Raw genomic sequence first — 14,357 nt, 5'->3', positions numbered from 1 at the left:
TGTTCATTTGATTTCTCATCCGTCTCAGCTGGCACAGATAAACACAATTCACCTCAGATTTATTAAAATAAAATCCTTTCAAATTCAAAGCAGAGGGAAGGCACTAAAAAAGACCTCTTCCAAAATTTCAGAAACTTGCTGTCAGAATCAAAGCAGCTAATCATTAAATCCACCGTTTTAAAGGGAAAAATCATACTTTTGTCTACACACTGGTCAAGAGGGATTTCCCTCTCCAGCAATTTGCTGCACATAACTTTTTCTTTTTTTTGCTTTCAATTCCTCAGCAGGACATTTCGATTCCTCCTCAGGACACTGCTGGAGTTCAACAGTCTTTACGACATAAACTAATGCTCTGATTAATCACTTACCCAAATAGTTGGTATCACATGGCTGAATAAGAGGCTTATATCTTTAGGCATTTATGGAGTTCTGCCACATGTCTGCTCTCCAACTGCTGTACAACCACTATCACCTTTGTAGCACTGCCATTCCTCAAGACAGGCACCTATTCCCACTCAAAACAAGCACCTACATGAAGACTCCAACAGCTCTCCTCTCCAGTTGAAGTGTGAAAACCTAAAAGCCTGGTGTGTTTTAACCTCAGAATTGACTGAAGGCCAATCTTTTGTCTGAGAAACACAGAGCCTAAGATCCTTTTGAGGATTCTTTAACAGTAACTCAATAGCAAGACATGCTATTGCTTGTATCACTAGCTTATAAAACAAAGCTATTGCATGTTATCACTAGCTTATAAAAAGTCCAGGGTCAATTTTATGTGCTAACTTAGTATCAAAATGCTCGTATCAAGTGAAACAAATCCAACAGCAAGGACTGAGAAGGAGTATGTTCATCAAGGCATATCCAGGAACAGGATCAGGGTTCAAACACTACTTGCCTCAGTGGGATGTGGACACATGGGGACTGAAAGGTTGCCCAGAAATACCAGCAGAAGTCCAAACAACCTGCTAGACTACTGCATGGGCTTCCATAGGAAGCCTCCATTTTGATAACTGGACATCTTCCAATAAAGACTTATTTCCTATGAAAATTTCCCACAAGCATTAAGTTTACAATTAGAAAAGACCATTTTAATCAACCCGAGTCAGAGGAATGGTCTAAATCTGGTCTATGCTGAAAAGCTATGATTTAACAAGAATACCCTCCAGCCTTTTTGAAATAAACTGTTCTATAAAATACAGAGTCTAGTAATTTCAGCTAGGAGGTGAGACAAATAATTGTCAGGTTTTGGCAGCAATAAATGTTCTTTTTATAAAGAGTATAAAGCTGTGTTCCTCCAGACTCCAGTCACTAAAAAAGTGGAAATAATGACCTTCTTCATGTTCTTGACATTCTTTACCATAAATAGCTAACCTGAGCTTTCTGTAGAGCTGCACTGTCTTCATCCAAACACAGCCTAGATCTTCAGTATACCTCCATGTGCTTCCCCTTATTTGCACTGTTCAGTTTGACCATCACAGTTCTGATAAAACTTCCCTGCCCCAATGAACAACTCCATAGCTGGTTTATCCTACGATCACGTTTTACCACACAACAAAGGCAGTCATTACAAAATGTTTCTATTCAAATCCTAATAACTTCCTTCAGCTCTCTAAAACTCAGAATACACAAGATAACATTTAATATTGCAATTTAGATTTTTAAAAATTCCAATGACAGTGGATATGCACCACACACCTCCACTATTCTGACAGCAGTTTTAAACAGATAAGCAGTAAAGCAGAACGCCGTCAAACCCATCCGGCACATCCACATATGAAAGGATTTAACTCACCTTTCAGACACAGTCATTCCAGAACCAACATTACACTAACACCTCCAACGGCTTTTGGAGACTATTTCCTGAATAAAATCCACTGCCCAGAATGAATCGTTCTCATATTTCTGCTATACAAGCAGCAAGAAAAATGTGCTGCAGCTTAACCAATGATCCACATTGCTTTGTCGAGAATTCATTTCTTATAGTTCTCCCAAATGATCTGATATCAGGTGATTACACCACTCTTTCCTTTAGGATAAGTGTTAAAATATCAAACATTTGTTTAACCAAAAGGAATAAGAAATACCCAGGAATCAACTCTTTCAGCATTTATTAACTGCTTTCAACTAAATGAGAGCTAAAAATATAGTCAGCTTTTAATTGATTTGCTGTAACTTGAGGTTGAGGATGAACACAAGATGTGTGCCCTCCCCAGTGACTGGACTGTCTGACTGATGCTTCCTGTCACAGTTAGCAAAGTACATATTAAAAATAACTGCTGTGCTTGGTGACTGAGTTTAATGTTTTTCTTCAACTTCTTAGACCTAGTACCAATATTGCATATAAGAGATTAAGCTAATTAAACTTAGAGCAGGAATTAAAAAAGAATTGGAGCCCATCGTTGTACAATAACCATATTAAGAAAGAAAACTGACTCAAACTTTTTTGGCTAAAACTGCTCCAGGAAACAAAATGTTCAGTGCTATGAAGCAAGAACACCAGATTAAAATTTTTATGAAACAAAATCTCATCTTTATGGAGGATATTATTTTCCTAACAGGAAAAAAGAGCTTTATCTCAACAACAAGTCTAGACAATATCCTTAGCTATTTCTTTTTAAGCTGCAAAGAGAGATCTTCTGATTTTAACTCTCATATATTGCCAAAATCTGCTCTCAGTTACACATGGTACAAATCAGTTGGAAATACACTCACTGTGGAAGCCAAATGTGAGTAATTTAGTGAACATACAATAATGTAATATGGAGCAGAGTATGTCCTACAATACAACTGGTAAAGCTGCAAAATCGAGGATAAGATACTCTTCACAAGCATGTAGAAACTGAGAAGTATTTCTTTAAACAAAGATAGAATGTTTACGGACTGTGAAAATCAATTCTGAATCTCAGCACACTAAAAGGCAGCAGTGAGGAACTGAAGACTCCCAAAGAAAACAGTCAGCATTACCACATATGCCCACTCTACATCTCCAGTCATTCCCTGAAGAGATGGGGATCCTGATGGGTATCATCTACGGGGAAATGCAGCATCTTGTTTCTGAATCACACTTGCAAATATTGTAGGTTTGCGTTTCCTTTGCTGCCAAAGGACAACAGGAATAAGGCTTCCTCCCAACAACAGGCTAATGTGAAAAATCAGTTTCAGAATTGTTTTGTAATACGCAATGCACTCAGGTACAAAGAGAGAATAGCAGCTCATGAAATTATCCTACAGGGCCCAACAAAAGCTGGATGGAAACCACATGCAATATGAGAAAATGGATTTTCAAAAAACAACACAGCCTCACTAGGCTTTGCAGTGTATTGAAACCTCCTTTCAATTAAGCATCTCCCTATCTTATGCTAGGCACCGAATAAGCATTTCCAGATGGACACAGGGCTTTACTGACAGAATTTAACGATAATAGTCATTCTTCTTACCATTTTTATGATATCTTCTGATGATACATAAACACAATACAACACTGCTGTGGATTAAAACCAATTCTAGCAATACACTTGAGCCTACAATTTATCATGAATGTCTTTCAGAGTGTACTTAACTTGGTAAGCCATAGATTGTGGTATCAGAAACTGAGGTGAACACCTCAACAAAGCAAAGCAGATCTACAGCATTCACTAATCCCTGATGGATTTCAAGCACACACTCCTGCCCTTAGGTGGCTCCTGCCTGAGCAGTCACAACCTGTGGAGGACATGGAAAGAGGAAGTGAAGGAGGTGCAGAGCACTGACACCTGTATTTATGGATGAATGAGGTAAGTAAAAGCATAACTGAGCAGAAAAGAAGCTGATGCAACCTGCTACTCCTGCTGCTGCTGAGGATATCTGAGGTCCCATACAGGTCTGAGCAAATGTACACACTAAGCCATAATGTTTACTGAAAAGTGTTTGCATGCCATTTCACTGAGTTCTGCATGTGAACACCCAGAGCTCTGGTTACATGACTCATCAGATCACTGATATCTCCTAACACCTCTAAAGTCATGCAGTTAAGGATAAAGGAAACGGCAAACTGAGGTGGCAAAAGAGAAAACCTCCATTATCTATGAATTTTACTTGATATTCCAATAATCCAAAAGAAGACAATGTAATGTGCTGATGGCTCAAAAATAAATGGAGCAAACTGAGGAGAAAAAAACATGACTTAACAAGCCAAGAGCACAGCTAACTCCAGGACAGGGTATGAAAAGGAAATAAAAGAAATTGGCAAGATAAAACAATTTCTAGGAGTTTTGGACCTCACTGCCTCCAGGTGGGCAGCAGTGTAATTAGGACACATGAGCACAATGCTGAGTTGTAAAATAAACCATGAGAAAGTTTCTGCAAGTGGTGAAGTATTAAAGAAAATAACAATAATAACCATGCCACAAACCAAACTCATACATCTGAACTGAAACCTTGAGTAACATGCCCTAAGCTTGACAATTCATTATTAGCTGCTGACATAAAACTACCAACTCTTGCTACATGCAAGAAAATATGGGGAAGGAGGAGAAAAAGAAGCAAGTGTCAGAAGATAGATTTTACTCTTTCAGGAGAAAAAAAAATCCCATATCCTGTGCTACAGCAAAAGGGTTACTTCTTTGGACAGCAATTCAGAACTTTCTGTAGTTACCTTTGATCATTTACATTACTTACTCAACCAAGTGTAAAGCACTTATTCTGGCTTCCCCAAAACTTTAATATATTATTTACCCTCCCCTTCTGAACTGAAACCACACTTTAATAAATGATTGCTAAGAGAACTAGATGTCTAGTTAATTCTTATGAGAGATAGTGAAGCAGAAAATAAACAAATGAAAACTGGTAAAAGTAGCCAACTTACTTTGCTTGTAAAGAAGCCAAAGCATCTGAGAACTTGTTGCTAAGAAATAAATCCAGAGCTGCCATGCACTCATGCAATGCCACGTTGAGGTCTGATGCTGGTGACCTGCCAGAAGAAGAGAAAATAAACTCAGCACATCTGTTCCCCTTCTAGCAGTGCAATATTTGTACATTTCAACTTCCCATCTTCAGTGCTAGCCTTACTCCCAGTCCACTCCTAATGCTTGCAAAATATGAGTGAACTCTTGCTCTGGGACACCTGGAAAGCAATTCAGATTTTCTGCCTCCTGAGGATAAAAGGCACCACATGGGCTGTAAATTTGAAGCTGTGCAGGCAGCAGTACCAGGTGGGAGCAGGGCATTTTGATGAGCTCGTTTAGCAGGAACACAGGAGCACCAGGTGGGAGGCTCAAAAAGACTGCAGGTTCAGTACTTTATGATTGCTGCTTGCTTAAGGGTGGGATGATTTCAAATCACACCAGGCTGTTTTATCAACTACTGCAGTTGCTGTAGTTTAGCTCACGCTCAGCTTGGTTGACCAGCAGACCACTACAGACTCACAGGCTGGTGAAAGTCTCACACTGTGCATGCTCCTGGGAACATCACTGTCCCTCAGAAGTGATGCTGCACTCCAACACAAATCTGCTGCTGCATCTCCAAGTCAGAAGATTATCTTTGTAGTCTGACTGTACTTTTCTCCTTCATAGCACTCCGATGTCAGCCTGACCTTGAAATGAGGGCTCTCAGCTGGTCTGTGGGTTACTGGCAAAGGGATGACACAGACCAGCTGAAAACATTTGGGCCCAAGTTCCTCCCCATCAGAACTGCTGGACACAAATCTGCAGTAGAAACAAATTAGGCCTTGTACTAACAAAGTTAAAGTAACCTGGTCAGTGTCAGGACAGCTGAAACATCTGCATCTAATGATCAAAGAGTTACATAGCATTAATATGTCACACGTAAGTTCGGTCCAAAAATTGCCCCCAAAAAACACAGCACGAATCTTCAGCGAGTTTCTGATGGCAAAAGCTCTAAGTGGTGCAAACTGCCTTGTTACTGGGAAACTGTTATTGTCTTAAAAAATAGCAAAATGCAGCCTGCTGAAAGGAGAAACAGACAGTAAAATGCTGGTATCATCTTCAGGAAAAAAGATAGGGGAGCACAGAACAGACAGATAGCATCAGCAATAACCGCTGCAGCTGCGTTCTGGTTTTGACTTTAATAATGACTGCAAAGAAGAAAGACCATTACCACACATATGAAAACCAGGGTTGCAGATTTGAAGAGACATCACACGACGCTGTTCGTAGTGGCTGCTGCCATCACACTTGAGATACGCTGCAAATCCTGCACCCGGGAAACTCTGACTGGTCTGCAAACATGGATTAACCCAGCCTTGGCACTGCCTTGTGCACTGTGTGGTATCATGCCAGCCTGGCTGGCCAAGTCTGTTCTGAGCCTGACTTACAGTAACTTTGTTAATTAATGTCTGCATGTATTATGGTTCCTACGTGCCTTTTTAAACCCTAAAACAATCATTATACAGTACATAAAACACATTTTTCTCCTGCTGTGAAATATTTGGACTAGTAACATTTGATCTGGTTTTATTTTGTTCTGTTTAGCTCCATGCAGGACAATTATAAATCAAAGCCCATTCAATACAAATAAACCTGTTCAAAATACTCCTTTTAAAACATAAAAATAATGCATATATTTAAAAAATATATTTAAGTTCAAGGTACAAACATAATACATTAATTAGTTGGCATCTTCTCAGGAATAAGAATTATTAGCACAGTGCCACCCTCAGCAGCAGCAATAACATCAGTCACACACCTCCCTAATGCTCCAAGGAAACCAGAGATTTCACGTAGCTCCCAAGTAAAGGGCTTATGACCTGAACACCTTACATAAATGCCACAAATGATCACTCATTGCTACAAACAACAGGACAAAAAGACAGACCTGAAACTAGAAATGCTGAACGCTGTATCAAAGTGATTAGTCATGCTTCAGCAGGCTGCAGATTCCCTCCTGCTTTCGGCTGTAAGATCAGAACTGCCTCTAATCCACATGGAAAACACCGTGCCCTGCCCCTTACCTTTCTGCCAGCGCTGTGCCGTGCCCCGACATGGCCATACGTGCCCAGTGCAGCGAGCCCAGGCGCTGCCTGCAGCCCCAACACAGCCAGGGACAACGTGAGCATCGCTGCTGCAGGCACAGCACGTCACGGTGAGCTCTGGGAGCCAGGCACAGAGCGCTGCTACTACTGACCTGGGAGGTGCTGGCACGGTAGCTACAGACCTGCCTCAAGTTAGTACTGCACCAGCTACTTCATTCAGCACCAAGGTAGAAGTCAAATACCCAGCTAATTACACACCCAAACACACTGCAGCATCAAAAGCCTACAAACTGGAATGGGGAGTCAAACGAGGCCAGCTGAAATGCAGAGAATTAAGGCACTAATTGCTGTCAGAGTGAGAAGCACACAGGTGAGAGCACTTTGTCCCATCAAATAACCACCCAGCCCAGGACTGAACCCACCACCCAGCTGTGGCACGGTCCCCAGGGCCCTGGGAGGTACAAACCTCTTTCATCTCACGCAAAGGGAAACACTAACAACAATATGCAAAGGTGGGCACTAACAACTGAATCAGTGGGGTGAGCTCATCTGGCTATGGCCAAAATAAAACAGTGCACACTCCCAAACTGCTTTGCTGGCTTATCAGCATCACTGCCCCTGTAAGAAAGGGCAGCAGGCTGCAATCACCGAGAGCTACGGCCCATCACCCAGGCAGCTGCACTGCAGAAGCTGATCAATTAAGAGCTAATTTTTGCCAAGAGCACATCATCTAATGGTAAAAGTTTTCTCCTGTGCGTGGTCCCATTGGTTAGCTTACACAAAGCAGTATCAACAACAAAGATATCAGCTGCTGGAGGAGGACTCAAAAACGATAAGAAAGATACTCGGAAGACATTAACATACCTGATGAAATCTCTTGCTGTTTTTATGACATCCTGTACAGGAAAAGCCTGTGCTGCGCCTGCTATAAAAATTACTCTAACAGAGCCACAGGCTGCCCCTGTAATGACTGCATTACAAGTTCCTAACAGCAGCGTGTACCTGGGCTGCAGCCCGAGATAAGACATTATCATTTTTTTCCCAGTTGGAAATAATTACTAATTACAACTTACAATTAACCCAGGTGCTTCTGTGCAGTGATAACGAGCTACTCTGGCAAGAACAGTTCATCATTTCTCTAGTTTACCCGATGTCTAACTGGTACAGTACTTCCAAAATCAGCCTCCAAAGCCGTGCGCGCTGAGGGCTGTGCTGCTCCTGCCAAGTTCTCCAAGACTTCAGCTGGCAGCTTTCCTTTGAGCACCACTTGTCTGGTAACAATTACAGCTCTGACAACCTCTCTTCCCCCACATTTTCTTTCAACTAAAGAAAACAAAACTAAGATCAGGAATATTTCCAAGTTTAGGCTCTCTTCCCCTTGGTTTTAGAAGCTTCTTTCTGTTTCTTGATTTTTTGGCTGCAGGTCTTGTGAGGACAATCACATGGTTCTCACTGTGCTTTGATTATTTATGAAACCATCCTTCTCTGCTCTAAGGACCACCGCTGGGGTGTTTCACAAAGGCCAGCACATCCTGTGGCTCAGTGTGAGACCTGAGCTCCTGACCCCACTGCGTCCCATCAGGACAATGACTCAGGGCATCCAAGCAATGCTTTTTTCGCTTAAACATCAGATCCTCTTTATGCTAACTGCAACACAGAACAAATTACATAAGCACACTAAGCAAAATTAAATTCCTGAATATTAATGAAAAGTTAAGCCTGTTCAGAAGCACAAGAATCATAATGGTTTTCACTATCAAAAGGGGGAAGGGGATTTCTATTTATTTATTTCTGCATAGGTTTTATTTCCCTGTGTGCACGATGCTGACTGATTTCTTACTGTGCAGCAGAGCAGATGTGCTTACTGGTTTTACAGATTTCTTTAATAAAAAGAATCTCCAGTCTTGTATTCTGCGAAACGTTGGAAAACTGACTCCTTTGAACTCAGCATTTATGAGAACATTGCAAAAAAACCCACAAAAAAGGTACATCTAAAACTTTCACCTACAAACCTTAAATCTCTGTAATCATGCCAATGACCTTCTGTCTCAGTGGCTTGCATAGCACCAGTCCAACTGTGCTCAGTAATGACTGACAATGCTTTTATCTTACTGGGGAACATCAGAGAAGCCACTGTAGTGAACACCAACCTGGGTTCTGGCTGTAGCTCTGCCTCTATGTGCAGCTGCTCTTCTACCACAACGTGCCTGAGCACAGCAGAGGCTGCTCAGCACACACCAACTTCTACAGGGAAGGGAAGGAAAGCACATCTGCAGGGCTACAAATCCCGCTCAGAAGGTTCCTGTTAAGTACTTACGAAGTATTTGCTCTTAACTTCATTCTATATTTAACAGCTTGGACAATATGATATGTTGGCTTCCATTAGCCCCTTTGTAACAAGGGATTTCTCTCTAACAGCTTCATTTTTTACAAGACAATGCCGATCACAAGCTATTTTAAGGCAGCACAAACACTCCTTGTACTGGCAGAAAGAGCAGGGTTGCACCAACACACTTCTCTATTTCAAGGTACTTGTGTCATCAGCAAAGGTATTTGTCAGCCCACCTTCACCCCTGTGATGCTGAAGACCTCACTACGGACACAAAGATGACCATTAGCACTGCCTTTATATTCAGCCAGCGCTCCTTCTAGCGATGCAATAAAAAAGATTTAAAATAATGAATTCCTGAGCAATCCCTTTATGCAGCGTGAAACAGAACTGAATAGAGATCAGTGAAATGCCCAGAGCTGCTGCTTTTCTTCCAACTAGGAAGCAGTAAGGAACCAAGCAGCTATCTCCCTGCAGACACTGAGCTGCTCTGGCTGTATCTGTACTAAAGCTTTAACCACACGCAGACCTGAGGAGCACCCACAGCACCTCTCTAAGGTCACAGGCTTGGTTCTTAATAAAACCTACCTGATTTCAAGCACCTCCAACTTACAAACATGACTTGGCTTACTGGTATGCAGGGTGTCCATCCCACTGCATGCTCTCAAACAGATCCCCACTGATTTCAGAAGTTATTAATACCACACTGCCTTGTGTTCTTGTGACGCAGGGCAGACACAGCACGGTTAGGAGAGGACACAATGTGGTTACTGCCTTTGGCCAGTGTGAGTTTGCTGGTTCCTTTCTAAACACAAGGATGACCACTTAGAGTCAGGCTGTGTGACAACTGTTCTGATCTCCAGGCTGAAAAATATGCCTGCATGCAAAGAAAACAAACAACACATCACTTGGGAAGAACCCCTTTTCTGTTTTGCCAGCAGACCCAAAACTGTTCAGATCAGAAACAATCTTTTAAGAACTGCTCTCATTACCGTGAAAGGAAGAACCAGAAAGCAACTCTGGTTAATAATTCCTTGCCATTCACTTTTCAGACAATACAGAAACTTTTTCATAACTCAAAAGCAAATAAGTTTATGTAAGAAAATTAATTCTACTGTATCCCTTCCTGGTTTACGTGCCAAAGCAGTAACACAGCAGTGTTCTCTGCTCTCAAGCACACTTCTGGCTTGTGTCTAACACCCCCAAAGTGCTGCAGAAATGCCATTATTTTTACCAACAGCAAAGCAATCAGAAAGATTTGAATACTGTCCAAATGTTTCATAGAGAAACACAAAACCAACACGATTCTAAAACTAGCAGACCTTCGTCAGTACTTCAAACCACACAAGGATGGTGACACAGACTGGTTAGGGTTGGAAGGGACTCTTAAAGGCCATCCAATCCACCCCCCACAATGAAAAGGGACACCCACAGCTCCAATGGGTGCCCAGAGCCCCACTCAGCCTGACCTCGGGTGTCTGCAGGGATGTGGCACCCACCCCCTCTATGGACAACCCATCCCAGTGCCTCAATACCCTTCCTGTAAAAACTGTATGCCTTCCAGCCTGCCTAAATCTCCCCTCTTTTAATTTGAAACCATTCCCCTTCGTCCTATCTCTAAAGAGTCTGTCCCCTTCTTCTTACAGCCCCCTTTTATTTCTGAGGCAAATTCAGCTCTGGAAGCACTGGGCTGCCGATGTCTCAGCAGTGCCACAGGCTTTTGTTACAAACACACTCTGCTTTGGGCTCTTAGGTTTCAGTGACAGCTCACGGAACAAGGGGATGTGGCCAAGCAGTCCAGGAGAGGAGCAAAGTCCAGCAAGTCGGCAGACTCCTGCTCTGCCCTTGGTCCCACCACTGTTTGACTTGCAGCGAGCAGGATCTGGGTTGCATTACGCTGACAGCTCTCATCCTGTATTTGAACAGGCAAACAGTGCAATAAATTCACTTAGGTAGATTTGTTCAGACAAATAAAAAGTATACGTGTGTCCTTTCTGCAGCTCCCTTTCCGGAGCAAACCACAGAGGGTGGTTTGCTGCTATGACTGCTTATAAAATAAATTTACGTACATATATAGGCTAACAAATTGCAAATCCCCAACCCGTTACAGAATGCAGCAACATTGCAATCAGATTAAATTTTGATCAGAAATCACTCTGTATTAATGCTTAACAGCTCCTTTTCATTGATCCAAGTGCTCTAGTCTGCCACTTTGAAGAACAGACATGAATCATGCCATGCTTCTTTTTTTTTCTTTTTAAAACGTTGTTAAGTTCTTCAGACAACCTTACAGTATCCATTTGCTCTTTTCCCCATATCCTCCAAGTCTCAGTTTCGCTATCTCTGGCTGGTCTATACTTCTGACAGTTATTCACAATCTGTAAAGGACTAATCCTGTCCAGATTAAAAGCAATGAGCAAGAGCTGCACTAGACCACTACCTGCAGTAGGGCAGGGCACAGTAAAACTCACAGCACGCACAACAAAAGGATTTTGCAAAATGCAAGTTCACGTCTGCTATGTACGTTGTAAGAAGCCTGACAGCAACAGTGACATTTATTTTTCTTTGGAGCACGAGATCAGCTTAGAGATCTGTGGTATTACTGAAATAAGATCCAGTGGGAGGTGAGGGAGTGATGCTGGGGAATCTCTACCTGTGCTTGGAGTCTCCATTGCCAACCAAAAATAACCCGAATAAAGAGCTATCACAAGGACCCCAGAGCTACCCACACCTCCAACTTCAGCAGTCTCAGTCTGGCTTGTACTTCTTCATGCTTACTTCTTCCAGATTTCAATGTGGTGAGAAACACGAAAGGGATAAAGCACACATTTTAGCCCCAAAGGCACTCCTGCAGTATTTATTCTGAGCTGCAATGATTTGTTTCGTTTCTTTTTTGCATTAGAAACATGCAACTCATTTTAAAAATGAACTATTCAGTCACAGTTGCTTTACTGCAACTTAGAAACCATGCTTCTGTTCCAATTCCCTTGCTGAGAAGTACTTGAGGCTCTCATAACCATACATTCAGGAATGACAAAATACTTTGGACAAATGGGAGACTGTCGCCATGCCCTTAATTATTGTTTTACATGAAATTTCAGAGCATTTTTCCCTGAGAGCTTCCAATAAATGGAGTTGGTATTTGAGAAGTTATCTGCACAGCGTACTTCACGGTACCTTGGCAGTAACAATGCCGCATTCTCTCCAATTAAATAAAAATTGAAGCACAGCACTTCAGCACAACCCTTTTATAATTCTCTTGAACCTGCAAATTGAATCAAGAGTGGAGAACAGTAAAAGCATTAGCAGTGAGGCTTCTTACCACCCAGTGCTTCTAAAGCCATTTTGAACGTTTGTTCGTAGGCCTTGGGAAGGACACAGCTGTTCTGCCCAACTCACAGAGTGCAAAATCAACTTAGAAAGTAACACGAGCATTAAGAAATAAAAATAAAAAAGCGGGGATTTGAGACTGGGAATGGGAGCAGTCTGGGAACTTCCTGGCATTTCTTCCCTTTCTAACAAGAAATGTGGATTGGTGTAAATCAAACACAGCTGTAAGATTTCACCCATTAAGGACAACAATTGCACTCAGAGCCAAACAGGTGGGACAGTAATAACACAGCACTGCACTCTGCCTGACTTGCATTTGAGATTTCAGTCAGGTATATCTGAATGACCATCCTCACACTCAAATACCTTCTCATTACCGTTTTTCCACAAAAGACAACTGAAATTTTAGCATCAAAGACAAAAAGCCAAAAAAACTGCAGGATGAGAGGCCATTTTCCATCACTCCTGCTCAAAAAACCTGATGTTTGTTCTCTGTCCCAAGCAGCCCACTAGATCGTCCTGTGCTCCAACCACAACCTAATAACTTCAGTCTGTTCCCAAAGCATCTCCAAAACCTCAGGAACCACGAGCTCAGTCCTACGGAAACATTTCCTACATCATTCAGTGTAAAGGTATACTTTCAAGTAAAAACATGAGCCATAACATGAAAATACTAATAATTTTTCCATTATTTAGCAAAAATCCTGATCTGTAACACATCTCAAGTCCAGCATTTTGGAGCACGGTAAGCAAAACATCGTTCTTTCTCGAGGTGCTGGTACGTGACCCTCGGTTCCAGCAGATGGAGCTGCAGAAAGGCAACGAGGCCCCAGCACGGAATTCCCAGCACCGTCTATTGGACACCCCCATGTAACAGCATCCAACAAACCGCTTTAGGACGCTTTGTGAACGTTCTGCTGCACGTTCAGAACTTCCCGACACACCACGTAGATTTGCAAACTCTTTTTCACACAGAAGGTGGTGACGCACTGGAACAGGTTGCCCAAGAAGCTTTTGGATGCCCCATCCCTGAAGGCATCCAAGGCCAGGCTGGATGTAGCTCTGGGCAGCCTGGTCTGCTGGTTGGCGACCTGCACATAGCAGGGGGGTTGAAACTTGATGATCACTGTGGTCCCACAAGTAAAACCTACCGTTGCCCTCAGGGAAGAACGCGATGCGTACACAGAAGTTCGTGTGCTCTGCGGGCAATGCGAGCACACGTGGAAGGGCCGGGCTGCAGGCCGGCAGGGCGAGGCGCGTCGCCCCGCTCCGAAACGCGACGGCAGAGACAAAGACAGACGCGAACGCAGCTCCTGAAGGACTGCAGCACAGGTATGGCATTTGCACAGACCTCCCACGCGAGACAAGGAAGGAAAACAAGCACCTGAAAGAAAACGGGGGTTCCGCGCCCTCGGTGGCGCCGCGTGTTTGGGAAGCGCCGCTCGCCCGGCCCTCCGACCCCCGGCCGAGGCGGTCGGCGCTCAGCCACCCGAGCCCGTGCCGCGCCGTGCCGCCCCCCGCGGCCCGAGATGAGGCGGCCCCGCGGCCCCCGCCCGCACCTGGCCCGCCCGCTCCTGCCGCTGCCCTCGGGAGGCTCCATGGAGGCGTCGCGCGGAGCTCCGGCGGCTGCAGAAAAGACGCCCGCGCTGCCGCCGCCGCTCCCGCTGCTCCCCAGCGCGCGCGGCCGCCGCAGCCACCTGGCATGATGTGAAACGGCGGCGGCCGGGAGCC

The 14,357-nt window shown here is 43.5% G+C and overlaps 1 protein-coding gene across 2 annotated transcripts in view; it reads right to left on the bottom strand.

Moving 5' to 3' along the window:
• The window catches only part of TTC39A (tetratricopeptide repeat domain 39A), a 49,155-nt gene extending 34,806 nt beyond the window's left edge, over positions 1–14,349 (bottom strand). Inside the window, exons 1-2 of one of the 2 annotated variants that reach the window (XM_048946257.1) lie at positions 14,186–14,349; positions 4,844–4,948 (exon numbers count right to left, since the gene is read on the bottom strand). In XM_048946257.1, the coding sequence (XP_048802214.1) occupies positions 4,844–4,948; positions 14,186–14,226 (146 nt within the window). In that variant the 5' untranslated portion in view covers positions 14,227–14,349. Of the gene's footprint in view, positions 1–4,843; positions 4,949–6,946; positions 7,063–14,185 lie in introns of those variants that run through there. The other variant, XM_048946259.1, reaches the window with a different exon arrangement.
• Positions 14,350–14,357: the final 8 nt, after the last annotated feature.

This window comes from Lagopus muta, chromosome 5 (assembly GCF_023343835.1).
Source record: "Lagopus muta isolate bLagMut1 chromosome 5, bLagMut1 primary, whole genome shotgun sequence".
Lineage (NCBI taxonomy): Eukaryota > Metazoa > Chordata > Aves > Galliformes > Phasianidae > Lagopus > Lagopus muta.
The sequence above is the reverse complement of the archived record's forward strand: the minus strand, read 5'-3'. Positions and strand labels throughout refer to the sequence as shown.